Raw genomic sequence first — 25,338 nt, forward strand, 5'->3', positions numbered from 1 at the left:
TGGCAAATTCAGTGAAAACAAAGTGTCACTTTAGGATGAAGCAAAACTTTATTTCAAGTCAAACTTTTGAACTGAACACTTTTGAATAAAAACCCCACAGTCTGTTGAATCTGTGGAGATCTCTTCCCAACAGATTTTGTTGAGATAATACAGATGCATTTTCGGGCAACCAGAGGGCCCGCATCACATGAGAAAGATGCCAATATGTCACACCTGTCACCAAGGCTATTGTTCTCTGGCTGGTTGAACCTTATTCAGTTTTTCATTATATGATATCTAATACTTTCTCAATCAATACTTAAACACATTGGACTGTCCTGTACATCATGACTTGTACAATTGTTCAGTGAAAGTTGTACAAATATATCTTACAATCAGCTGCAAGCAGTGTGGAGGATCTCCACAGCACCGTTTGTTCATTTATTGCACTCCATTCATTGCAAACCTATGAGTTTTTTTCAAGTTTTAACCCCTTCAGTAAAATTGAAAATTGCAGGATCTAAGGCGTCTATGGCAAAATGAAGACAAGACACTATCTGACTAAAAATAATCATGTCGACAATTATTTTTCTTTTAAAATACTGTACACCCTTATAGATATTAGGTATAACGTCGTAAAATATTTGACAGGCCTGTAATTAGCTAAACAATCTTTTGTTCGGTTAAAATACAAATATAAAATGCACTGTTGGTGGGTTTGTGCCAATGGTTGTGGCGATTATCTACAGCAAGTGCACTTGAGGATATTTCACAGTTCAAGACGTTGGCTCGCTCCTGACAAAGAAAAAAACACAGGCATGTGAACAATATAGGTGCTGACTGGTTTTTACAGCCTGTTTTTTCTGTACACAAGACCGAAGATGGAACAATGTGAAGGGGCTGCTGACCATGACGTCTGTGAAAACTTTGTGTTTCTCCATCTGTTTATTCTGCTTTTTCTTTGCCATCGTTGACTGGCTTCACCGGCTCTGGATCATCCCGCAGGGCTTGTTGTCGCTCCCTCTCCTTCACCAGCTGCACGCCGCAGTAGGTCACAAATAACACTGACAGCGTAGACAGAGGGAAACCTGGACAATAGAATAAAAAAAGGGAAAGAAAGAGGAAGTGTAGACGAAAAATAAGAATGGGTTTAAAGGAATTGAGCTGCAGATAATCCAGTGAACAACTTCTCCGCTTCAGCAGTGGACTGCTGTTAAAAGAGTAATTTATTCTTTTATGTGAAAGAAAATGAATGAATAAAAAGGACACAAAAGTCATGTGACCTCTGAAGGATGATGTCCCTTGAAGTTTGTCTATGTTGTTCTTTCTTTGACTGGAACTGACATGCTTAGGACTTGCTGTTCCTTACCCCTGACAATCAGTCTTCTGCCCACCAGTTTGGCAAAATCCAAACTGTTGAGGGAGAGAACGTTGTAAAGGACGATGGCCCAGAAGTTGGCAGAATTGAACACGCCCCGGATCCTGCGTGACATTGCCTCTCCCATCGCACCCTGAAATGAAAACACACAGGAATATGTTCAGGGACCTGGCTTAAAACTAAATGTAGGAAAGTGCCACATATAGTCACAGTCCAAAGTTTAAACACACTCATCATGCACATGGAGAGCAATAATGGACTTTAATTGATTTCTTTGAAGTGTTGTTTTTCTGGGAAAGAATGATTGTACAACCTGCTGCCATGACTGGACAACCTACAAGTTCAATGAGCTTAGTGCAGATGTGAGATAGAGCACGGTTAATTTACACAAGTCAGGAATGTCCGTGTTGATGGCTACGAAAAGCATTTGCTAAAGCTAAAACTTAGAAACACAAATTAAACTCTATGCAACACTTTCCTAGGGTTGTCTTTTATTAAAAATGTATACTGTACAGTCACCCTAACCCAGAAAAAAACAGTTCAAAGAATTTATTCAAAGCCTAACATTGCCATGACATTCATGTTCACAGTGAATAAACCAATTTCAACTGTTCTTACTTGCTTTAGGGCGAGTGTTGTGTGATTTTTCTTACCTCAATGGTAGAAAATGGTGGCAGAGAGAAGAACTTGGCCACCCACAGCTCAAAGTTGAGACCAAAGCAGTTGAAAAAAGACCAGATGTAAACTAGCTCACATGGGCCCAGCCACAAGGTGGTGATAGCAAAGGTGCAGGTAGTTGCCAGGAGCTCCTTGAAGATTTTATCGTGATTCCCACCGATATAGTCGTAAACATACCTGCAAATTTAAATTTGCATTTGGTTCGATGAAGATTCAAAATCAATCTTCCAATCACTGGTTTTCATTATTCAAAAACTCACTTGCACAGCCAGTCGTTGATGCCTCTGTCAAAGTGCCTAAAAAGACAGAAATTATCCATGTAAATATTTTCATACAATTTTAGGGTTTAGCATTGTGAAGGAGTGCAGCTAGAGGAAGTTTGACGTACGTCTCAGCGAACACGTAGAGCATGGTGAGACACTTGGGGGGCTGAGGAGGATCGAGGTGGTCCAGTGTAGCCACCGTGTTAATGACCCCAAACATCACAGCTGCTTTCACCCAGTCATACACAAGGTTGGAATAAGCCAGGCCAGCTGCAAACACAAATGAAAATGCAATGAAATGCACACTGACGATAGCCGATAAACACTGATGAATAAACTCAAACTAAGAACTATGTGAAAACAGTGTGGAAACTCTGTATTTTGTGTATTTATTTAAATGTTGATTTTTTTTATCCCAAAGATTCTTCTATTGTTAAAAAAAAAAAAGAAGAAGCTATATCTGAATGAATCCATGTTTCTAGAGTTCAGTTTTAGTCCCATCACAATCTCAATGCTTTTATATTTATTTTATTTTAATTTCCAGAAGAAGAAGAAGAAGATACTGAATAATACTATACTATATGTATGTAACTCACCCAGACACCAATCAGAAAGCCTGGTCACCAGCTTCATGTCACTGGGGATTGTCAAAATGTAAAGATAGTGGAAAAAGACATCCACCAGCAGAATCACTCCTAGGTGCAAAAAGGCCTTGATGGTGATGTTCCACATCTCCCTGTCTTTGCGAGTGAGCTGCATGTTGTTCGCCTGGAGAATAATGTGAACAAGTGAACAATTGTTCTGTAAAATTATCTGATCATCCCAGAGTATGATAAACAATATTTGGAATGATATTCAGTAATAGATTATGTATGGAAAACTTATTTTAAGTGAGCAACCCCAATAACAGTAGGAGTTTGTTTTCTGTCTCTGTTTGTGGCCTGCAAATTGAATTATATAAACACATCAGTGTCTTACATATTTGCAGCAGCAGTCCCAAAATAACACTACATGTGGGTATTACATGAGCTTTCCGGAGCTTTCTCACACAGTGTGCAATCATGAGTGATGGCTTAATAACTACTGTCAAACCCTCAGAGGGCTGCTCACTTTCAGTCAGTCACCGCATTCAATTTAACTTTACCTGGGCATGATACCTGTCAAAAGTCATGATGGGCCCAAAGAAGAAGAAAGGGAGGTAGAAGTTGTATTTCAGCAGGTCAGAGAACGTGTAGTTGCCGTCCTTCTTTTCACAGTTCTCTAAAGCGAAGCTCATACAGCGAAAGATGCTGAAGCCGCAGCCTCCGTAGAACAGGATGTCTTGTAGGTTGAAGGAACCAGTCACTAAAGTTTCCTAAGGAAGAGTTTTTCTGAGCATCAGATATCACAGTTTTGCGTGTGTGCAAAAATACTACTTAACTATCCAGCGTTTGGACTCTTATTTACTGTGTCACTATTATTATTACAACAGTGGTAATAGAAGTAGGAGCAGGAACATATCTAACAACACATTTCATCGAATACAATTAGTTATATCACTATATAATAATACTACAGTACATGTATTTATGTTTATACGATGTAACAAAGGTATTAATTTTAATTTATTTAATATTTCTACAGCTTTTAACTGAAAGCACGTCCACCATACTTTGTCTTTTTCACTGATTTGCCAAGTAACACCTTCAGCTTCAAAATGCAGAAAATGTCATCACTTCAGTTCAGAATTGACTTCAATCTCATATAAATTCTACAAAGGTCTACTGCACTGAAAGCATGTTAGAGCTGTCTGCTGAGCCTGGAGCCACTCACTCACCTGCCAGGAGTTATAAGGCTCCAGCTTGATGGAGGCCAGTGTGATCAGACCTGCTGTGAAGCACATCCATTTCCTCTTGACCAGGGCTACACTGTAGAGGATGATGCAGTGAGACAAAACCAAAGCCATGAAGGTCCAGCCCATTGTGACCAGGACTGCCAAGCCACCGTACACACCAAAGACCAAGGATCTGTGCTGTGGGTAAAGAGGGGCCAGTGTCAGCTTCACACAAATGCAGGATTATCATACTATTCACAATGTAATGCAACACACATGAAGAGTAGTGTTAGTATAATAAAACTCAACAACATGGATGGGATGATTAAATTGTCTGAAACTAATTTACAGTCCAGGTATGGATGGTTTAAATGAGACACGTGACAAATGTTATAAAGTTCACAAGTTTATTAATGTTACCTTGCATCCATCTATACCAATCTTCATTGTAAGCATGAAACAAGACACAAAACATGTTTAAAACATAAGGAACTGTTTTAAATATGTCAGAAGTATTCATAGTACGTTCATAATTCGTAATCATAAGTATATTCAGCAGAGACATATCACAGTGTGACAGAATGCAACTAATGTTCATGCATCAAGTCAATCGTGTGTTAGATCCTGTGGTGGAGAAAAACATTATAGTCATATATTTATGTGCAGAAGAACTCTTAATGAATTTAATTACAGTAGTTGTACAGTCCAAGGACTGTCGCTCACATCAATCCAAAGTAGATTTGAATTAGTGTGTTATAGCTCACATCAAATTAAATCTTGATTGGTTGATTTTTGGCCTTGTGCTCAATCGCAAATGCAAACACACACATATATTTATGCACATATAAATACAGTATGCACATACATTACATGGACAAAATAGACATGCAGAATACAGTGCTATCTCATAGACAATCACACACACATACACGCACCTTTGGAGCTACCAGGGTGAATATCTTGGCAAAGATCACATGACCGACGAGAGCAAAAAGGATATGATTGCGGAATGTATTGAACCACATTATCCATTCGAAGTCCGCAACATCCTGTGGCAAAGAAACATCCATCAGTAACACGTGATCCCCACTCTCTTTAGACGTCTTGTATCAGTAAATCCAATTATAGGACACAATGAGATACATATAGGGATTATGTATCAGCATCTTACCATCTTCCTGCCAAAATAATGCCATCCTGGTTTCACACTTTCTTTAAAGGCTTTTCTGTTTACGTTCTCTGAATAAAAAAGAAAGTGGAGGACAATTAGCTAACAACACGTGAGAAACTGTGCATCGGAAGTAGCATTTAATTATTAAAGCATTAAGATTTCAGCTGATAGCAGAATATGGGCTTCTTGACTGAGAAGTGATAAATCCAGACTTTTGGCAGCTCTGTGTTTGGGCTCTACTATATGTGAACACTGAGAACATTTGAAATAATCTCTCTGAGAAAGGGCTTCTGCAGCAGTCAAAATCTGAACAGCTTTGGTGTGGATTATTCCCTGTGAATTGAAGGTGTGAGAGCACATTCAGTACATTTGATAACATCAAAAAATATTACATAATGTACTCATGGTGAAGCTTTCTATTTTTGAGGCTCATACTTCATCTGCACTTACTCATCTAAACACTCTGGTTGTAACAGATTAGTTGTCCGCATGACCTAAATTAAACCTTAACGCTGAAAAGATAAAAAAAAAAAAACAATACAAATATGCACAATAATAATCAGAATCATGGCAGTGATGTTAAGATATTACACTGCATCAAATGTGAATGGCACACAGCCCAACAGCAACTTCTCCAGCTTTGCCTGATTACACTAATGGCCATAAAAAAGGACATCAAAAATGTGAGTCAGCCAGGGAAAGCCTCTTACTTCTGGGAACACAGCCAGACTTCTATTACCAGTATACAATGCTACCGTAGCATGAAGAATGCTGGGAATTATAAACGCCTGAAGGTGGAGCAGCCAGAAATGAGGATTTCAACCGACAGATAATATTAAAGAAAATAATTTATTAAATAAAGAAGAAAACTTTGTTCTCAGGGTGCAGGTCTACATGGTCTCCTGTGGAACCAGCTCCCAGTTCATGTTCGGGAGGCAGACACCCTCTCTACATTTAAGACTAGACTTAGACTTTCCATTTTGATGACGCTTACAGTTGAACTTTCTCTTACTTATGCTGCTATCGATTAGTCTACTGGGGGACCTCTACTGATACACTGAGTTCCTCTCTTTACCTCTATGCATTCAAATGCAACCATTGCATGTCATTAACTTTGTAATTTTCTCTCTCCCGTAGTTATGCTTCCTCCTCTCTGTCTGTCTCTCTCTCTGTACTTTTCTGCAGGGATCATCGGACTTGGAGCTGTATATCTTCAGAATCAAGTTGACCTGCCCTGTTTTTGCTGCTTGTTGTTGTTGTTTTTGTTGCCTGCTGTTCTTTTCTCTCTCCTCTTTCACTCACCCCAACCGGTTGAGGCAGATGACCGCGCACTATGAGCCTGGTTCTGCTGGAGGTTTCTTCCTCTAAAGGGAGTTTTTCCTCTCCACTGTCGCCTAGTGCTGCTCAAATGGGGTTGATGGTTTTTCTATATAATTCTGTTTACAGTTATTGGCGCTATACAATTAAATTTAATTGAATTAAGACAGTTCGCTGACTGACAATATGACCACGGCCTGGTCCGTCTGACAGCACAGACTGTGGCAGCCAGTACCATTTACCATTCATCCAACACTGAAGAAGCTTGTACATTTTGTAATCTGAATACACTAACACATTGGGCATTATTTCAGGAGCAAAGATTTGAGTTTGGTTGAATCACAGAGCTTAAACATCACCTTTGGGAAAATAATTAGAAAGTAACTGGAGCATCTTTCAAATATCTTTATATTAATAGAAGCATGCAGGACGTTCTTTGGGGAGCTGGGTCCCTGTTCATTTGTTAAATGAACCAGACACTTTTAGTGTTGGAAGAATACATTTTGTTTTTCAGTGCAGATCTTAACAATAATTTCAGTTACACTGTTTTTAGTATTTGCTTCAAACATCTTTGACATGTCTTGCACTCACCACTTGAAGCTTCAAATATCCAACTGGCCGCCCATATCAAGGCCCCGCCAAGTACAGCTGTGTAGAGATACAGCTCATATCTGGGGAGGGCAGCCTTGATCCCCATGGTGAATCAGTACACAGGGAGCCTAACGGGTTGAAAAGCAATCAGCCAAACAGTATTAGACCTGACTGAAGGCAAACTGTATGAGCAGGAATAAAAATAGGCTGGTTGGATATGTTAATGTACCGTAGATTGTTTACTCAGTTCTCTTCATGAGGTTTACCAGATTCTCATAGCAGATACAAACCATTTAGAATATGACAAAGACTATATGTCTCAATTATAAACTAATAAACCCACACAAACATGTTATGGTGTTTTAATGCACTGGTTTGGTCAATTCAATGTATATGAACCAATCAGCAGGCGCTTCTAGTCACATATTGAACAAGGTGTTTTAATGAGGTGCCATTTTACTAAAAAGCCTTTAGGATCCACACACCAGTGACTTAAATAGGACTGCAGAGCACTGGCTCTTTGGAATCAGCCTTGTCAGCTGCGCAACCCTACCTCTCCTTCCTATTATGGCTCTTGCAGTTGGTGTGTCGTGCGGCGGGGCAGCTGCACTGCTATGTGATCTGAGACTCACTTCACAGAATAATTAGCACCGACTGGAATGACCAAGAATGGTGCAGCGCAGTAAAGAGAAAACAAACGGAGCTGTTCTCCTCCTGCGGAGAACAACACACTCGCTTGGCCCAGTGTGCATGTGTGTGTGTGTGTGTGTGTGTGTGTGTGTGTGTGCGCATGCATGAGAGTGCGCCAGGCTCATGTCGCGCATTTTGAGTTGAAGTTTAAAGAGATGGACTAACTCAAGTCCTGTCCATGCCAAGATGAAGTCATGCCCCCTGTAAGGTGTCCTGCATACAAATTCGGGTTTATTGTTTCACTGCTCCGTGCATACAGAGCTGAAAACACACAGGCCTACTTTTTTTTAAATTTTATTTTAAAGGCTATTTAACTCTATGAACAAATAAACATACTAACCTTGTATCCGCTTCACACTGTCAAAAAGAGGGCAGGAGTGTTTACAGCGCGGCTCTTCTGTATAGAAAAGAAATAAAAGTCAAGGGGCTGGCTGTAGTTGGAGCAGGTTTTCTAATTCATCCGTCTTGCAGGGGGGCTTACCGCTGCCGCTGCCTACGATCGCCAGCCTCGGCCAGTCAGGATGTTGTGGACTCGACGAGAGGAGGAGGAGAAGGAGGGGGATATATTTATCCTTCACTACTGTACCGCAGTGAGGGGTGGTCCACACCGAGCCCATGAAACCCCACTGGAGCGCAAAAACCATTGTGGCACAATGGTTAAATGCGAGGAGGAAAGCAGGTGCATGAATCTTTGGCAGTGTTAACAATGTACCAGACTAAATAATCGGGAGACAGCGCACTTGTGATGATTCTCCACTCACAGCTAAATGTTTCAGGACACTATGAAACATGACTTCCAAGTTTAAAAATATCAAATGCCTATTTGCTGCTGTAATGACATATATATTCTAGCAGGCTGTAGCCTCTTCTCTGTTTTGTCACAGCATGTGGAAGGGATTTTGTGATTCTGCTCCGTCAATTTGTTCCCAGTGACATGATTCCATTATCTTCAGATGCACACGCAATATACTAAGTGTTTTTGCAAGAAACCACCCACTCCACAGCTGATAGTGTTGCGATTGGATGCGGGTGCAACATTGAACTGTAGCCCAGTGTTATTTATTATTCTGAGCGCAGGGTATTACTTGAAGCATTTCCCACATGTAGACACTAGGTGACGCTGTCGGCTTTTTAAAAACGTGTCCGCCTACCCATGAGCAAAGAACGCTCACTCATTTTTTTTACATTAGCATAATCTATTAGCTCGAGTTGTCAAACAGGCTATTGTTCATGTGTCAAAGCTAAACCTACTTGTCCTTTCAAAGCCACGCAAAGTGTATTACACTCGAGTGTATTATTATTTTGTAAATAATGAAGATCTAGAATTTGTTGCGTGCTTAATTACAGAGTAAAAAAAAAAAAACCCTGCCGCGTCCATCCAGCTGCATGGGTTGAGCAATGTAGTGCGGCGATCTGTGCTGCTGCCAGAGACGATCCGTCACAGAAACAAACCGCCCCCTCCCACTCAGACTGCCCCCGCTTCAGATGCAACTCAAAATACATAAAGCCTCCATGTTGCACAGGGAATGTAGGGCCAGCATACATGAACTGTTAGTCATAAAGTGGTAGCTAACCTGGCAAACTTGCGTTTGATACGTGTTTTTTTTTTCTGGACAAACCAATCCGCCGGAAAGCTTTCTAGTATTTTCAACGTTGTTCCAGACGTGGCCTCACATTTTGGTTGAACGGAGCTTCCCAGCTAACTCGCTAACACGGGCTACTCGCTAACTTCAACTGGCTAGCAATCTAACGTCGGTTGTTTTTGTTTTTTTGTCCACATGCTGTCAGTGCTGCACACGAAATATTTGTTTGCAGCGATGATATTTTGCGGAGAGCCATAAATGACAGCCATTCATTGGCTTCCATTCACCACCGTGCTAGCTGGCTGGCTAACACCGCTGCCACAACACTTCGCCTCGGACGGTTGCCTGGCTTTGTGGGGCTAGCTGGTCATCCTCATCTTAAACAGCTAGCTAACAGTAGCTAGCAAACGAGGCAAGCGCGCTAGTGCGAGTAACATTGTGGGAAACAAAATAGGAACAACCACCCGTCTAAATGGACCACATGTCCATAATAACCCAAGTTTCCAACCCGAAGGAGGAGGAAGTAATATCCTTCAACCAGGAAAAAGGTAAGGGAAAGTCAGTTAAGGGGGAATAACTAATGCTAACTGGCTAACTACTTTTCTCGATTGTAGTAAACGGTAGCGTTTTGCTCGCTCTTGCTAGCCGCTGTAGTACTTGGAAGCATTAGTTTTCTGTTATAGTAAACAAACTCATAGTAAGCAACAAGTTTATCAGAGGGCCTTATCCGAGCAAAGTACAGAACTAGCACTGCGAGTGTTTGCTGCGCGTTTGCGTACGAAGATCAGTCCAGTGTCAAGATGTGAGGTTCTGTCCCATTAGCGCGGGCTGAATTAACGTCAACAAATCAGCTGTCAACGCCGAGTGAGGCCCTGTAATGTCAAACAAAACGCATCATTGTAGCTTCTGGACATTTATACCTAACACTTGTTTGTTTGTGCTGCCATCTACGTTACGTAAGTTTACAAGAAGACTTGACAGGTGTGTTTCTACATGGATCTTTTTTTATTTGTTTGAAATGAAAGTTGATCATTGGTGCACAAATTTACATTGCGGTTAGTTTATCTGTTTTTGCCTGTGTTGCGGTCAGTGAACTCGCGTTATACAGACTGAACGGAGCCTGAAATATTTTATGTCTTGTGTATTGACCACTGGAATTTACTACAAGTTAAGGTGCCGTTTTCTTCATATCTTAGATGTAATCCTTGTATTTTAGTTTTAATTTATAAAGTTGGATCTCTGTGTCAAAGTGGATCTTAGATTTTCACGTACGACTGTGATTGCTGTCTGTTTCTCAGTTCAAACTTTACCATGATCTGCAGTAAAGGTCAAATCACTTGTTCAAGACCACAGTGGCTAATGTCCATTTATTCCCTTTCCTTGGGTTGCTCTAACACTTTCCGGGTCACACAGACCCATGAGACGTGTATCAGTATCACATCTCAAACCACACTTGTCAGTCCATTAGTAATGTGAGAATCTCAGTCTTTGAAGCAAAACAATGCATTCTCCTCTTAAGGTACGAAGGTGTCCCTCAGTAACTACTGTGGATCCGGTGTGATGAGCATATGTGGGCATTGTTGGAGTTACTGCAAAATGATTGCAATGCATGGCAGTAAAACTATACAGACCCCACCACAGTCAGTCACACCTCACCTTAGAAATAGCTCCATATTAAATGATTTTTATAGATGCTATTGACATAGTAAGTGACTGGCCTTATCTATTAGATTTTACTTAAAATAACTGTCAAAACAGTTATTTTATCATAGGTCCTTTTCAAGGGCTTGTTTGCATTTTACATACTTTGGTGCTGGAGATGGTGATGTCATTCAGGGTCAAAGGGTATGTTCAATAGTTGTGAAATGATTAGTCAATCGAGCAGTTTCTCAAAACTTTGTATAGTGAAGTTCATTTTCTGATGGTTAAAATTAACTTTGATCTATAAAGTTTAAGTAACCTTTCCAGTACACCTCACAGTGCAAGTTATGGAATTCCTTATGTTTTTGCTGTTGGTCAGAGAAAGTCAGCACATCCGGTATAAGGCACCGCTATATGCGCTGTGATCTGTATTTGACAGGTATTGAACTTTCTATTAATTTGCTGTACCTGCTTATCCTTCAGTGGATCAGAGTTTTTTTACACCCTGGACAGATTACCAGTCTGTTACAGGCCTGACAGAGAGAGAGAGACAGTTCTTTATCATAGATCACATGATTAATTGACAGTAGCGTCAAGCAATGATTTGACTCTTTCTTGTCTTATGCTAATCACATGTATCCCATCCCAGCACCTGTCCTAGAGGAATTTAGAGAAATCTTTCTAACTTAAACAGGCTCCGAACTGTCTGGACAGAAATTGACCACCTTTGCTCTCAGTGTTCCTCTGCTGGCTGGCTTACAACATGTCCCTGCCTTTCACACTGGTTTGGCTGCCAAGCAGCGGCCTAAATATAGACTCACTGCTCTGAGCACCACTGACCTCGAGGCCAAGTATAACTATTTGCCAGTGATAATTCTCTTGTTTCTTGAAGTCATTCTATCTTTTAATTTTAAAAAGATTTGATTTTCAAAATAAGATTCACAAGTTGTGACTGCTATTTCAGTGGGTCGGTTTTCTCGTTGAGATTTTGCAAAGTGTGGAACGTTGAAGGCGGGGTTTCAACTATTTAAAGTCAGCACTCCAGAGTGGAGATGGTTGCACTAGGACCATAATACTTCTTTGAGATGAATGAGTGTCTCTTATGTGATCCCTTTCACCTTTGAAAAATACTCTACAGTCAAGGAATCCAAGACATTTCTGAAGAGTGATTTATGTCTGGTCGTATGCACTGAGCACTGCAGTTGTTCAGTTGTCACTGTAATTTTAGCCAAAATGATTTTGTCAGTATTTGCTTCACTTTATGAACACATCTCTTTTTAACTTCAGATTTGTTACTCTAGCCCGTCATTTTACTGATTGTTATGTAAATCAATTGCTGGAAAAATATGTTAGGGTTGTATACTTTGGTACTAATCTCCAGATTTAATTAAATTTTAATGTATTCCTGAATAATTAAATTTACCATTATTTTGAAATGGTTTATTATGATTCATTGACAGCAGATAAATGCCATTGTTGCATATATTCTCGCTTGGAATTGAATGTTTTTTCATTCTGCAAGTCAGTACTGAATAAAATTGTTGTTTCCTTGGATACTAAATTGTGGAAAGTGCACTATTAATTTATATAATAATATTATTTCTGGTCAAAAAAAATTTTTGGAGCAGAAATTTAAATTCCCTGGCAAATGCGCTGCTACAAGAGGGCTAGAGTCTGCTGACCAGACTCACAACAGTCCTGTGAACTGCGATGAGTCTATATAGAGTGAAACTATTCATATCACAGTATGTCGTCCAGGTGAAGTTATCTGGAAGTTGAGTCATGGCAACAAGACTTCCTTTTTGTTTGTTCAAAATGTTTACTACTTATCCAAGTAGCTTCTTCAGTCTGAGGAGATATTCATATCACAGTTTTCAGAACAATCCTGTAAGTTGTCATAGTTCTCTGGTGCTTGCGTAGGCTACAGTAAGTATAGAGAAATGGTTGGTTTCAAATTTTTACTTGCATTTTACTTTGGGCCTTTAAAGTTATTATAACTTCAAAGTGGTTACCAAAGGGCATCAACAATATTACTTGTGCATTCATGTGATTAAAATAGTTGAAAGGGGTTCGTGATTGGATCATGTTTCACAATAAAGTGTATTATTCTGATTTATTTATTTTAATTTTTTTTGTTTGTTTTATTTAGTTACCTTTTATCTAGTTTTAGCACTTGTATGAAAATCTGATCACATTGTAGATTTATGCAAATTCTAAGTTTGAGTCTGAGTTTAAACTTTAAACCACCACTGTGTTCCTTTGTGTCAATGCTACCTTGGGAAAAAAATCACCTATACCATAACGGATGCTGGTCTTGCATCTTTTTTTTTTCTAATATCAGTCAAATAATGGTCGAGAACCTTCAGTTTTGTTTTTTTTTTTTTATTGAAAATTGTCTGAAATGAACCCATGTCCAAAGTGCCCAGCTACAATTCTGAACAGAATTGATGCATGACTTTCTTCCTCTTGTAATAGATATTGAGCTTATTTCTGTATGCAGTGGCAGAATTTGTTAAGTGACAATGTTTTTCCAAAGTGAGCCCATGTGGCTATAGAGAATGTGAAGTTTTGTCACACTGTGTTATATGTTGAGGTAAGCATATTGTGAGGTAAGCAGTCTGTGGCTCTTACAGTGGTTATTATGTCTTACCTGCATAGTTTTTGTTTTGTTTGGCTAAAGATTTCAATGGCAAAATAAAGAGATGTGTGGGGGGCTTGTACTAGCTAGAGGTCTTATTAGTATTTCTCTTCTCATCTTGGGGTGGCCTGGTGGCTCAATGGGTAGAGCGTTGGCTTGAGATTCAGAATGTTTGTGGTTCAAACCCTGTCATACACACCAGATGTGTCCTTGAGCAGTTATGACAGACATAGGACAAATAAATGCTTCTAAGGAATAATCTGAATAATTAATTTTCATAAAGTCTTTTTTTTTTCTCTCTCCCCTCTCCTAGTAGTCATAACTTTAAGCCAAATCAGCCCTTTTATTTTATGTTCTATTATCATATTTTCTCTGTCGTCTGATACTTCAGCTTTCTACTTATTAACAAATTCAATAAATGTTAAAAGTAAAAAAAAAAAAAAAAGATTCTAATAAAGATCAAGCTCTGAAATAGGCATCAGTTTAGTGATGTTTTCATTACTCAGTGATTATCTGAAATTTGCTCCAGTGTTGTTTGTGCTGCATCCATGCTTACATTAATCACATACAATGTTTTCTGGCATCAGGGATTCTCTTAACTATATACACTGATGTTATTTTTTGTCTCTTTCTCTTACAGTAGAAATGATCATCACGTTCTTGTGTAGAATCATGCTTTCTTTCCACTGCTGCTGTATGGGTTGTAGGGCTGCTGTGTCGCGGTCTAAGTGGCCACTTAAAGTTCTGTACGTTTACTAAGATCAGATGAAAAAAGGAACAAAACCATAGGCTGCATTTTAAAAATAGAGCAGCTTATTTCACATGCTCCGCTGTTATATGTAGGCCAGTTAGCCTGAAACTTTTCTTTGGACTGTTGCTTCATTTTTGTAACATTACTGTAACTCCGAGGATACTGAGGGGCAATGTTGTTAACGCTGACATCACTTGCACTTTTGTTTGCCACAACAGCAGAGAAGTTTGTAGCCTTGTACAGCGAGAGGAGAGTGCCAAGCGTGTTGTCATTATTTAAATTCTCCCTACATTTCGGAGGGAATTTCACACATTATAAGATTTAGATTTGCGGGAATCATTCCATCATTCAATTTAAGCACAATCACAAGCTACCAGTAATAAAAACGCCAAAAATTTGAATTGGACAAACTTATTAACATAGAGCCATATAAGACTGGATTGGATCCCCTTTGCACTACCTCCACGACTCATATATTATAAGTTGTCTCATTTTTGGACTGAGCAAACTACAAAAACTTACGATTTCTCACGTAAAAACAACACAAACACAAAGTGGTAGAACTGCTGTAGCTGGCTGCCTCCCAACAGGCGCTGTTCTAGAAAATTGAATTAACATAAAGAAAAACAGCACATGGAATATTTTTCTGTATCCAGTAAATGGTTAAATGTCTTGGTAATGAAATCCTGGAATGTGTAGAGTGTCATAAAGATGTGATTAAAGGGACTGAACTTGAATTACTACCTTTCATCCACCCCAGGTGAGTGATGTGTTTAAGGCCCAGTTCCGCTCTGCATATTATGATTCAGTAGTCTTACGAGTGTTGTGGGGAAGGTATTAATACAGCGTCTGCCTTCAGTGATGAGTCACAGGAAGCTCCCTTACTGCTCCACTTTTACAGTAATACAGGCCTTAAAAGAACCAGGTCCAATTTAATAAATAAAAGTAGTGTTATGTTGATTTGGTTATTTTATACTTTGAATTGTGATGAATCTAACAGATATTATCATTACAGTGTTTCTGTCTAGGGAATGATAGTGAAGTGACAAACAAATCTCTAAATCAGTTCATTACTTTGGTATTTGGTTGCTGCTGCAGTAGTGTGTAAAAGTTTGGTATTTTCCATTGGTTTGGGTCAGCGCTATTTAGGGGTTTCTTAAAGTATGAACTTGAAGAGCAGTGTTTTGTGTGTGTGTGTGTGTGTGTGTGTGTGTGTGTGTTTTCATCAAAGCTTGTTATTTGGGGTTTACTTTTTTTTCCATCTTTGGTTACTAATGTGCCTAACTACTAGTACACAGCACAGCCTTGGCTACAGCCACACAGTGATACTGACAGCAGCATCCCATAGTCACAGTGAAAACTGGTCTCCGTCAGCATTGGCACCAGCTGGTTATAGCCTGATATCACATTGTAGAGAGCTTGTTAACTAGCTTTGTTAACTGGCTCTGCTTATTATCTATCTAGCTGTTGTGATGCAGACCTCATGCTGAATCCTCTTGTGCTGTGGCCCCCGTCAGTGGCTCTCGACAGCATAATAAATACTATGTCATAACATCAGTCTGCTCGCTAGGTATAACATTCTGACATGACACAATATGTCATGGTATTTTCTTTATGCGCATCTAAGCCTTTATATAGGTGGCTGGCTTATTCAACTGTGAGAAGTACACAGAATATAAAACAAAGTATTCAGAGATATTTCTCAAATATTTATTGCACTAGTAAGATACCATATTTAATGCACAATTCCCTTGGTTCTCCATTTCAATTTGAATGTGCATAAATATTATCCTTGAAAGTGAAGAAAAGTTTGGCCAGTATGTCCCGGTAAGACATACCTCTTATTCAGTGTTTAATCATTTCTCAGAACCTTTCCTTCTCAACTGCAAGTAGTGGAAACATGCAGGTGAACTGTACTGCATTAATAATGTCACTCCACCACTTCCTTTTCCAGTGACATGAAGTACCTCTATAGCAGTGGTTCAGAGTTTGGGATCCACTGCTTTATATCATGTCTTTCCAGGTAATGTCAGAAACTATGTCTTTACCTTCACTGTTTCACTGGCGCTATCTGCCTGGAATCTGACTGTAATAAAATTGCAACATAATACAACTGTATAATATAAGAATACTGTTGTGCGTAAGAGCAAGTTACAGTTTTAGTTGCACTACACCCCCATCTACATTTGTCAGGGTTTTAAGTTACTTAAAAGTGTCACTGAATGTTTTGATGTTACTTCCTTGTTGATGGGTGTATATTGTATTTAACTTGTCTTGGAGTGAAGGAATTTAGGGTTTTGGGGTGAATTCTAAATACCCAGCAGAGCTATGGTAGTAATTAATGTGTCTGGGAGCCAGTGATGGAGGGGAATGACAGCGAGATCAGAGAGTGCCAAAAGTATTTCTTGTAGCCATGACATGCCATTACGCTGTCAGTGTTTAATACCTTTTGCTGGATGCACAAGTATTTTTAGCTGCAGAATATAAAATTGAAGTAATCTTTTTAAAACAATGTGCCTTTTTATGACATGGAAAACACTTGACAAAGCTTTAGTTATGTTGAAATAATCTTGGTGCTTGTAAGGGTTGTCTGTAAAGTTTGTGATCCTAGTTAATACAGTGTACTAGCTTGTTCTAAGACAATTCATGTAATTGTTCCTTTTTTTCTCATGATAAATATCTGGGGGGTATTCTTTAAGGCCAGGGGTATCAAGTGGCACAATATCAGGATCCCGAAAGACATTGCATTGTGCTGTTTGCTCTTCACTGGTCTTCAGTTAGAATACCACCCTGCTTGTTTGAACTGAAGGAGCAGGGAGACGTATGTGTGGTGAGGAATGCAGCCTTGTATAGGCTCTGCATGGTCTGAGGGCCTCACATCTCCTCCCTCACTTGTGCATATGCAGGCTGCTTCAGTCACTCACCTCTCAGCTGAAACATGGGAGGTGAAATGCAAGCAAGTTTTCAATGTGGAACTTCTTCGGCCAATCAGGTGATGAGAGCTTGGCAAAAAGGAGGAGGGAGTTTGCAGCTTCCAACTTGTCACTATTAATAAAAGCTCAGTGTCTGATTTAGGCTCTGCTCTGTAGTCCTGGAATGAGAGGCGAATTGCAATCAGAGCAGAGCACGCTCTAAACTGTCGCTATGTGTGACTGATGAAGTCACCCAGGCAGCTAAGTTATTTTCTGAACAGTGGCTCTGCCAGGCCTGATCAACAAAACCAACACTGAAGCTGTTTAATCACTCTGTCAAGCTTTTGTTGTGATTCAGTGTAGCTCACACAGCACTGGTCACTAGAAGAATTGTAATGAACTCATAACAGTTTGTTCCCAGTTATTCAAGCAACATCCACAGTTCAGCATGCAAATGATGAATATTTAGCTTCAGCATGCTCAGTTTTTATGAGTAAATGTCAATTTGCATAGCCACTTGTTCTCACCCCGTGTTCTCCCACCTCCTTGTATTGTTTTAGCGTCCCAGTCGAACAGCAGCTTAAAAAAGCAGAGGAGCCGAAGCATCTTCAGCACATTCTTCTGCTGCTTCCGTAACTATAATGTGGAGCCCCCAGCCACCAACACAAACACCAGCTCCTTGCCTCCACCTGTTGAGGAGAATGGATCGCCTCCCAAGGTGAGCAGCCACACCACTAAATGCTCATTATCCTGTTCTTGTCAACTGTGTAAGTCCAGAAATATTATTGTCTGCATATGAATTTTACATGTTTTTTATCTGTCATAGAGTGTCTATTTCTGTGAATAGTGCTTTCTCTTTGTTTTTTCCTTATCTCTGTGGACCCTTTGTTTTTATCTCCTTCTGTTTTTGTTCTCCTTCCTCTCCCCTCAATCTGTTTTTGTATGTGTGTCTATCTCTCTTGTGTTGTAGTGTGACCAGGTCGAGGTCATCCCTGTTCCTTGTGTATGTATTGCCATTTTTTCATTTCCTTTGCATGCAGGCTGAGTGGGCTGGTGCTGGCACATACTGTCTGTGTGGGCTCCAGCACTCCTCAGAGAGCTTTAGCTCTGCTTATCATGCTGTGGTTCATTTACAGCCTGTAGCACTGGCTGTGTGGAAGGTCTGTATGCATCTAGGGGTTGAAATGATGCCTCTGTGCCTGATCTGCATGAGTGACACTTGGTGGTTTGTATGCTTTCAGAAATACAAGGACATTAATTGTTTAACAAGTTAAAAACAGTGTAAAACAGTTTTCTTTAACTGCCTTGGGAATCTTCCACGCAAGAAGTAAATCCTTTTGACGCTGCTTAGTCATGCAATTGTATAATATTAGTGAGGGTTAAGCTCAGTAATGGATCTACTTCGCCTACAGGCATAAACATATTGATCTCTTCACTCATGGAAGGAATTAGTATCTTCCTTGAGTGAATTAGATCAGATTAGGATCTAGTTATCCAGGGGTCTGAGCAGCATATTGGTTAAATCAACCATCAGTGATCACTTATAAGTCATTTGACGCTCAGCTCCTCAGATTCGTCAAATGTGAATGGATTTAATACAACACTGTTTGTGCACACATAGCTCCAACATGACATCATCTGATCATGTTCACAGATAAATTAGACTTTTGGAATTCTTAAACTGATCCAGGTTAGTTTTAGTAAATTCAGGGAAATTATGCTACTCTACAGCAGCAGCTAACCTTTGCATGGCCTAATCTGTGAGAATGTGCAAAGCTTTTTTATTTTAATCTCCACATATTTGATCCGAAAAATCTAAGGAGATGTAAAATGTAAGTGCCACTTTGTAGTCGCCTCTAACAGGACACAATGATGAAGAATCCTATAGGGTCTTATTTGGAAGTTGTTGGTCAGTTAAGGGCATCATGTCGGACATGGCTTTATCTGAGTTGCATTATTTCCCTAAAGATCTTTTTTCTAACATGATGTGGGATTAGTGTTTGTCTTTTATCAGTCTCCGTCTCTTTATCTCTCTCTCTCTCAAACACTCTCTCTCTCAGTATAGCTCACATTATCTGTATTGTTTTCCCCACAGCCTTCAGCCAAATACCTCCTACCAGAAATGAAAATATCTGACTATGGCAAAAAGTGTGTGGTGATTGACTTGGATGAAACTCTCGTCCACAGCTCATTCAAGGTAAAGAGAGATCAGAGCTCAAATTGAGGTTTGCTATTTATGTTCCGCACAGTTGTGCTATTTTCACTTGTTTATCAAATCTGTTTTATGTTACTGTAATGATAATTTTTCAACTAATTATTTGACTTTTCTGGTCAATTCTTTCTGTCATCTTGGATTTAAAAGTTCTGTTCAGCCTAGACCTCTGGCTCCTCCCAAACCGTGATGTCATAGACTAGACTGAGCTCTATTTTAACCATTGACTCCACTGACTGATTGCAGCTGCTACACCACGTATAACAAGCAAGACACTGGCTAACTATAGACTGTGATGATGTTAGCATTGGCAAGCCAGATAAAAGCAGAAAACAGATTTGTTTAAAAACAAGATTTCCTGTGCAGTGGTAGATAGCAGCACATAGACACACCAATAACTGTGCTGTATTCGGAGCACAAGAAGACATTCATCCACTAGAGAGCCACTTGTAAGGGAGCAACATCAACTTTGACAACACAGCGATTCTTTCAAAGGGACATAAATGTGCTTCTAGTGTCTAGAGAGAGTCAAAGCTCCATCACACTCCCGTCTTTCTTTAAGAGTAAAGGAAGGTCAGGGAATATTTTTTCATGGCTGGTTAGCCCTGACCATGACCATGCTACACTGAGCTTGTATTATATTGTTGTATTACACTTAGTATTGTATTGTATTGTACTGTATGTTATCTTTGCTTTATATTTAATGCTCAGCCCAAAATGTGCAGGAAGTCAAAGCTCTGTTGAAAAATCCGATCAGTGTATTAACAGGGGGGGTGCAGGTGGCAGAGGATGTGTTGCAGTAAGAACACGGGAAATATTACAGTCCTCATTGCACATTGAAACTACAAGCAGTCTGCTTATGTTAGAGTTCAGAACATGTGAAGAACTTCCACTGCTCATCTTTCTTTTTATCCTTCTTTTTTACCTTCCTCCATCCAGCTCCAGTCTGGGGACCACCTTATATTTTTTCTTTTAGATTACTACAGATGTTGTAGAGGGAAGGAAAACAAAAGTGAAGGATGTGTTTTTTAAAAATCTGACTTATTTGTTAAGCTGTAAATCACAGAGTTTTCATGTTGCTAGAGGGACCTCTGCTGGTCGTTTGTGGCATTACATAAACAGTAAATCATGTAACATCTTAATTTGTTGTTATCTTGTGTTTCTTCTCACAGCCTATCAGCAATGCTGACTTTATTGTTCCAGTGGAGATCGATGGTACCGTTCATCAGGTATTGTACAGACAACAGAAAAATTAAGTTTATCCTTTTGTGTTCCACAAACATGGCAACATTGTTCTTATTTGAAGATCCTGAAGAAAATGGTTGTGATGCAGTTCAAGTAATCCAGGATAGGCTGTGTATATCCTGGTTGGCCTGTTCATGATTACTTGCACTGGGTGGCAGCTGCTGTACTTGAACAAAAAGTGGATAACTTCTACGCACTGAGAATGATGTGTTGGAAAGATGGTGTTTATTTTATTGCATATTTGTGTTGATGAAAGAAATGTGAAGCAGGAATTAGTCTGTGGCAGTGCTCAGAAGTTGTTATGCAGTTGTTATGCAATACTGCTGTAAATTACAGTAAGTTGTGTTCACAAAACTAAATTGTTCTCCTAGAGCTTATTTGACGTTCCTGTAAAACCATGTAGTGTATGTTGTTTGCTCTAAACTGGCCTAAATGTATTGGTATGTCTTGCAGGTGTATGTGCTGAAACGACCCCATGTAGATGAGTTCCTTCAAAAGATGGGAGAGCTCTTTGAATGTGTGCTGTTTACAGCCAGTCTTGCTAAGGTGTGTTTAAACGTTGCCATATTTATTACCGTGACGTGTTTTTAGTAATAAGCCAGTGGGACCCATGTAACTATGGTCATATTTTCTATTTTCTTGTTGTGGTTTGTAATTTTCCATCTACTCTTTGCTGTCTGAATGTTCACACTTCCTCTGCTTTGCTGTCCATCTTAGCCAATAATGCATGGGTAAGTTTAATGCATGAGAAAGAAATAATCATGTCAAGGGCCTGATGTTTTAGTAGTCTGAAAAGTATCCCATGCTGAATTAGGCAGCTTTGTTGTGTCATAGAGTAGTATCCCTGAGGCACCATGAAGGAGTTACCTGCACCGCTTGCATTTCGAAAATACTGAGGCATTTAGGTTTTGCAAGTTGTTCTGTTAGTGCTTCACTACATTAAAGTCATTCCAGTTGCATCTTTACATGCACTTTAGTTTGCAGTTTTGCAATTTAGCTATTTCCTATATTTGTTTATATAGCAGTGTAACATTTTTCTATGTTTGTTTGACCTGGGCAGTACGCAGACCCTGTGGCAGACCTGCTGGACCAGTGGGGTGTGTTTCGAGCGCGACTCTTCAGAGAATCGTGTGTTTTTCACAGAGGCAACTACGTCAAAGACCTCAGCCGGCTGGGACGAGAACTCAACAACGTCATCATTGTTGACAATTCCCCTGCCTCTTACATTTTCCACCCAGAAAATGCTGTGAGTTCCTAAACCATTAATATGTTTTACACAGTCTGAACTTCTACTTCTGTTATTCTCTTGACACAAAGCAGTCATAGGCTTCAGTTGATTTGTTGTTGTTGTACTTTATCTTACACCTATAAGAGTAGAAAGGGTAACATAACTGTTTGTTCTCAGCTCTTCCCTCTCTGTCTTAACTCTGATTTAGCTAAAATCAGATTAATGTCACAGTTCAGTGTTGACAAAAGTTAACTTGTTACCTTATGACAAAAAGACACAGGCATTAACATTTAATCCTCACTAATATAGTATAATACCTGTCTGGATTTCTGTTATTACTACTGTGATCATTTTAATCACAGGGACTAACTGCACATGGTTTCCCTGTGTCCCCAGGTTCCAGTCCAGTCCTGGTTTGACGACATGAATGACACAGAGCTCTTGGACCTGCTGCCTTTCTTTGAGGGACTCAGTAAAGAAGAGGAGGTTTACGGAGTCCTGCAGAATCTAAGAAGCAGGTAGCAGGACACACCACAGCCTGTCGATCTTTGCCCTCTTCTCAACAACCACATCTCTGACTCAGGCAGATCCTCCCACATGCGCCCTTCTTGTCTCTGCCCCAAGGGGACGCCTTGGAGTCTCACTGTGGAAACCTTCATGTAATCCCATCTTTGCTCTTATCTCCTGGTGACTGGCTGCCTTCTGAGTGCCATCAGAAACACTTAATATCCCAGGAGCACTGTGTCTCACAAAACCCACACCAGAATCTGTACAAAGCGTCCTAAGTTGATAATATTGGGGACAAAATGCTAAGAGGAATGAACTCTGGTCTTTTCTTTCAAACCAACACATTTTTACTATTTGGTGAAGTGCTTATTTTAAAACCAAAAAATCTTTTTGTCTGGAACTTCTTTTGTGGTACCACACAAAAGTCTGAAACGGTTTTGTCCTCGTATTGTTGCTATGCAGGCAGTTTCTGGTGGTAGAAAGGACTGTGATTCTCTTTTCTTACTGAATGAAGTGCCTTGTGTGAATGTTGTTTATATGGGGATATATTTTGTACATGGCGCATTTCCAGAGTACTTCAGTCTTTTCACATACAATACGCTTTAAAGTGAACACAGGAGTATCTTTATATAAAAGTTTGACTAGTGTTTTTTTTTTTTTGTTTGTTTTTTTTTTTATCATCCTATCGCTGGTTAAATGTCTATAGTATTCTATTTTTCTCTCAGTATGCTAGTACCATTATATAGATGTGACTTTGTTTCTTTCTGCTTTTTATTTTATGTAGAAATAGTTAATGTGTTTTAGGCAAAGGAGTGCGTTTGCAAATTGTGAACCTTGTGCCCGGCCTACCAGTACAGTAGTTCTTTGCGTTTGATTGTTTTGATCTGAAGGCTCAGATAAAATTGTGCCATTTATTTTTGTCTCACTCATATTACTCCCCCTTATTTTCTTTTATTATTTGCCAAATAAGGAAATTATTTTTTAAACGAGCTTCATATCTTTAAAAGGGGTTCAATAGTAACTGTTAAACCATTAGTAGTAAGCATAGCATTATAGGTTTTATTCTTTTGACAAAGATGTCAAATTTAATTTGTAAATTCATTTGTATATTTTTTGATGTTTGTGAGGTCCTTCTTTGTCATGTCACTCTTATCAGATGGCTAACTTCTAGCCGTACCTTTTTTCTTTTTCGGCACACTGTTAAGCGGTGCAGCTCCACCCTAGGGGGATGATCTTGGAAAGGTATCCCTCTCTGTTGTTTCACATGGTCTGGGATCTCACAGTAAATAGGTCGAGTGCCATGTTTTTATTTTTTCATGAGGTCTAGTGTCTTTAGGGAACATATATGATAGTGTCAGATCGAGTCTGGACAAGTGTTGAAATCACACACATTCTCTCCCGATTGACACGTGGTGATGGCCTGGTCTCGTGGGGTTCTGGTGTAAAACCAGTGGAGACGTGTGGCGTCTACCTTCCCAGACTCTTTTTAACTCTTCACCTCAGTGCCTACGTTTGAGAGGAGCCACGCAAACCGAATGCTGCAACATTAGCTACCATGGCAATAACCTTTTTGGGGGGATGGGATGTTTTCATCCTAAGTGTTTGGTTTCAGTGTTTAGAGCCCTAACGAGGCAAGCTGACTGGCCTGGTTATCTCAGTGGCTTTTCAGTTTCGAACACACCTGGAAACATTCACCTGTCACTTGATCCAAAAACTAGATTTACACAGAATACTGAGTTCTTTGTCACTTTGGATTAAAAATTAAATTATTAGATAGTCAAACATGACGTTTGTTTTACAATTGAATGTTGCTTTATGTGCTTCAGCAACAACAGCCAAACAACCTTGTATAGTGAATTTCATTGCCATAGTCACGAGCTTTTGTTGTGGAAGAAAAAACAAAAAAAAACAAAAAAAACACCTTCCAATGGGAGCCTGTGGATGGGCGTCAGTCCTGGCCTGTCCAGACAGCCCTCCAGATGTTGGGGATCAGCTTGAAACGAAACACTACTGGGCCACTGCAAAAGGACTGTAAAGAACCTCATCATGGCATTGATGCCTTACTGCCTGTGGAGGCACAAAGCAATGTTTCTTAATTCCAACATCACATCTACACGTTACAGCATTGTCTCGTTAGTATTTTCTTACGGAGTGTGAAAACGAACTGGTACGTATGTGGACCATATATGGTCAGTCAATAAAATCAATGAAATGAAGCAATGAAGCATGAAATACTCTATGGTGCCATCTAGGGATTGTACGCCCCAACAAACCTCATTTGCTTTCTTGCTTGGTTTATGGGTCATGGTGTAATATTGAAAAGGCCTACACTATGGAATTTCCCCCCCAGTTGAAAGGCTGCTGCTCCTTCAGACATATTAAAATGTCTGCATAAGCATTTGTGTTGGTGATGAGTGTTCCGCTCATGACGACGGTCTCAGTGCAATGTCCTTTTTTTAAGAAGCATTTGGTCGATTCTTCTCATCCTCTCGATGAGTACCTTTCTCTGAAAATGTTTGTATTGTGATATTTTTCAACCTAGCTTTTTTTTTTTTGTCAGTATTTGGTTGGAGAAGTTGCATATTACCCATTGTACCCAGCTTTTTGTTCCTCTTCTTTCACACGTGTAGTGTCCCTCTCTCTTGCCTTTGGTAAGAATTCTCAGTCAGGTCTCATCTTTCCTATCAGGGGACACGTGGGTGTGTGTGTTTGCAGGTATGTTGTTTGTGCTTCCTTACAGT

At 39.7% G+C, this 25,338-nt stretch overlaps 2 protein-coding genes across 6 annotated transcripts; one reads left to right on the top strand and one right to left on the bottom strand.

Annotated features, from left to right (window-relative positions):
* Positions 1-40: 40 nt before the first annotated feature.
* hhatla (hedgehog acyltransferase like, a) lies at positions 41-8,480 on the bottom strand. Of its 4 annotated transcripts, XM_026373666.1 has the most exons (15): positions 8,362-8,480; positions 8,221-8,277; positions 7,191-7,318; positions 5,283-5,350; positions 5,047-5,160; positions 4,532-4,552; positions 4,115-4,309; positions 3,443-3,652; positions 2,895-3,066; positions 2,424-2,568; positions 2,296-2,331; positions 2,011-2,212; positions 1,349-1,490; positions 888-1,067; positions 41-774 (listed from the first exon to the last, which is right to left on the bottom strand). In XM_026373666.1, exons 3-14 carry the CDS (start codon positions 7,294-7,296, stop codon positions 925-927), a joined length of 1,554 nt encoding a protein of 517 aa, XP_026229451.1. In that variant the 5' UTR covers positions 7,297-7,318; positions 8,221-8,277; positions 8,362-8,480; the 3' UTR covers positions 41-774; positions 888-924. The 4 variants fall into 4 exon arrangements, with proteins under 4 accessions (XP_026229451.1, XP_026229449.1, XP_026229452.1 ...); XM_026373664.1 differs by having other exon boundaries at positions 41-1,067; XM_026373667.1 differs by lacking the exon at positions 4,532-4,552 and having other exon boundaries at positions 41-1,067.
* Positions 8,481-9,360: 880 nt separating this feature from the next.
* Positions 9,361-25,301, top strand: LOC113171422 (CTD small phosphatase-like protein). Of its 2 annotated transcripts, XM_026373756.1 has the most exons (8): positions 9,361-10,011; positions 17,966-18,123; positions 18,376-18,408; positions 19,501-19,602; positions 20,790-20,846; positions 21,316-21,408; positions 21,923-22,108; positions 22,487-25,301. In XM_026373756.1, exons 1-8 carry the CDS (start codon positions 9,936-9,938, stop codon positions 22,610-22,612), a joined length of 831 nt encoding a protein of 276 aa, XP_026229541.1. In that variant the 5' UTR covers positions 9,361-9,935; the 3' UTR covers positions 22,613-25,301. The 2 variants fall into 2 exon arrangements, with proteins under 2 accessions (XP_026229541.1, XP_026229542.1); XM_026373757.1 differs by lacking the exon at positions 18,376-18,408.
* The last annotated feature ends 37 nt before the right edge of the window (positions 25,302-25,338 follow it).

This window comes from Anabas testudineus, chromosome 17 (genome assembly GCF_900324465.2).
Source record: "Anabas testudineus chromosome 17, fAnaTes1.2, whole genome shotgun sequence".
NCBI lineage: Eukaryota > Metazoa > Chordata > Actinopteri > Anabantiformes > Anabantidae > Anabas > Anabas testudineus.

Coding starts and splice junctions, on each gene's coding strand:
- LOC113171422 (XM_026373756.1), top strand. CDS start 9,936: ATGGACCACATGTCCATAATAACCCAAGTTTCCAACCCGAAGGAGGAG. Junction 19,603..20,789: donor TCGTCCACAGCTCATTCAAG/GTAAAGAGAGAT, acceptor TTCTTCTCACAG/CCTATCAGCAATGCTGACTT. Junction 22,109..22,486: donor TTTTCCACCCAGAAAATGCT/GTGAGTTCCTAA, acceptor CTGTGTCCCCAG/GTTCCAGTCCAGTCCTGGTT.
- hhatla (XM_026373666.1), bottom strand. CDS start 7,296: ATGGGGATCAAGGCTGCCCTCCCCAGATATGAGCTGTATCTCTACACA. Junction 5,351..7,190: donor GATATTTGAAGCTTCAAGTG/GTGAGTGCAAGA, acceptor TTTTTTATTCAG/AGAACGTAAACAGAAAAGCC. Junction 2,569..2,894: donor GCTTTCTGATTGGTGTCTGG/GTGAGTTACATA, acceptor TTGTGTTTGCAG/CTGGCCTGGCTTATTCCAAC.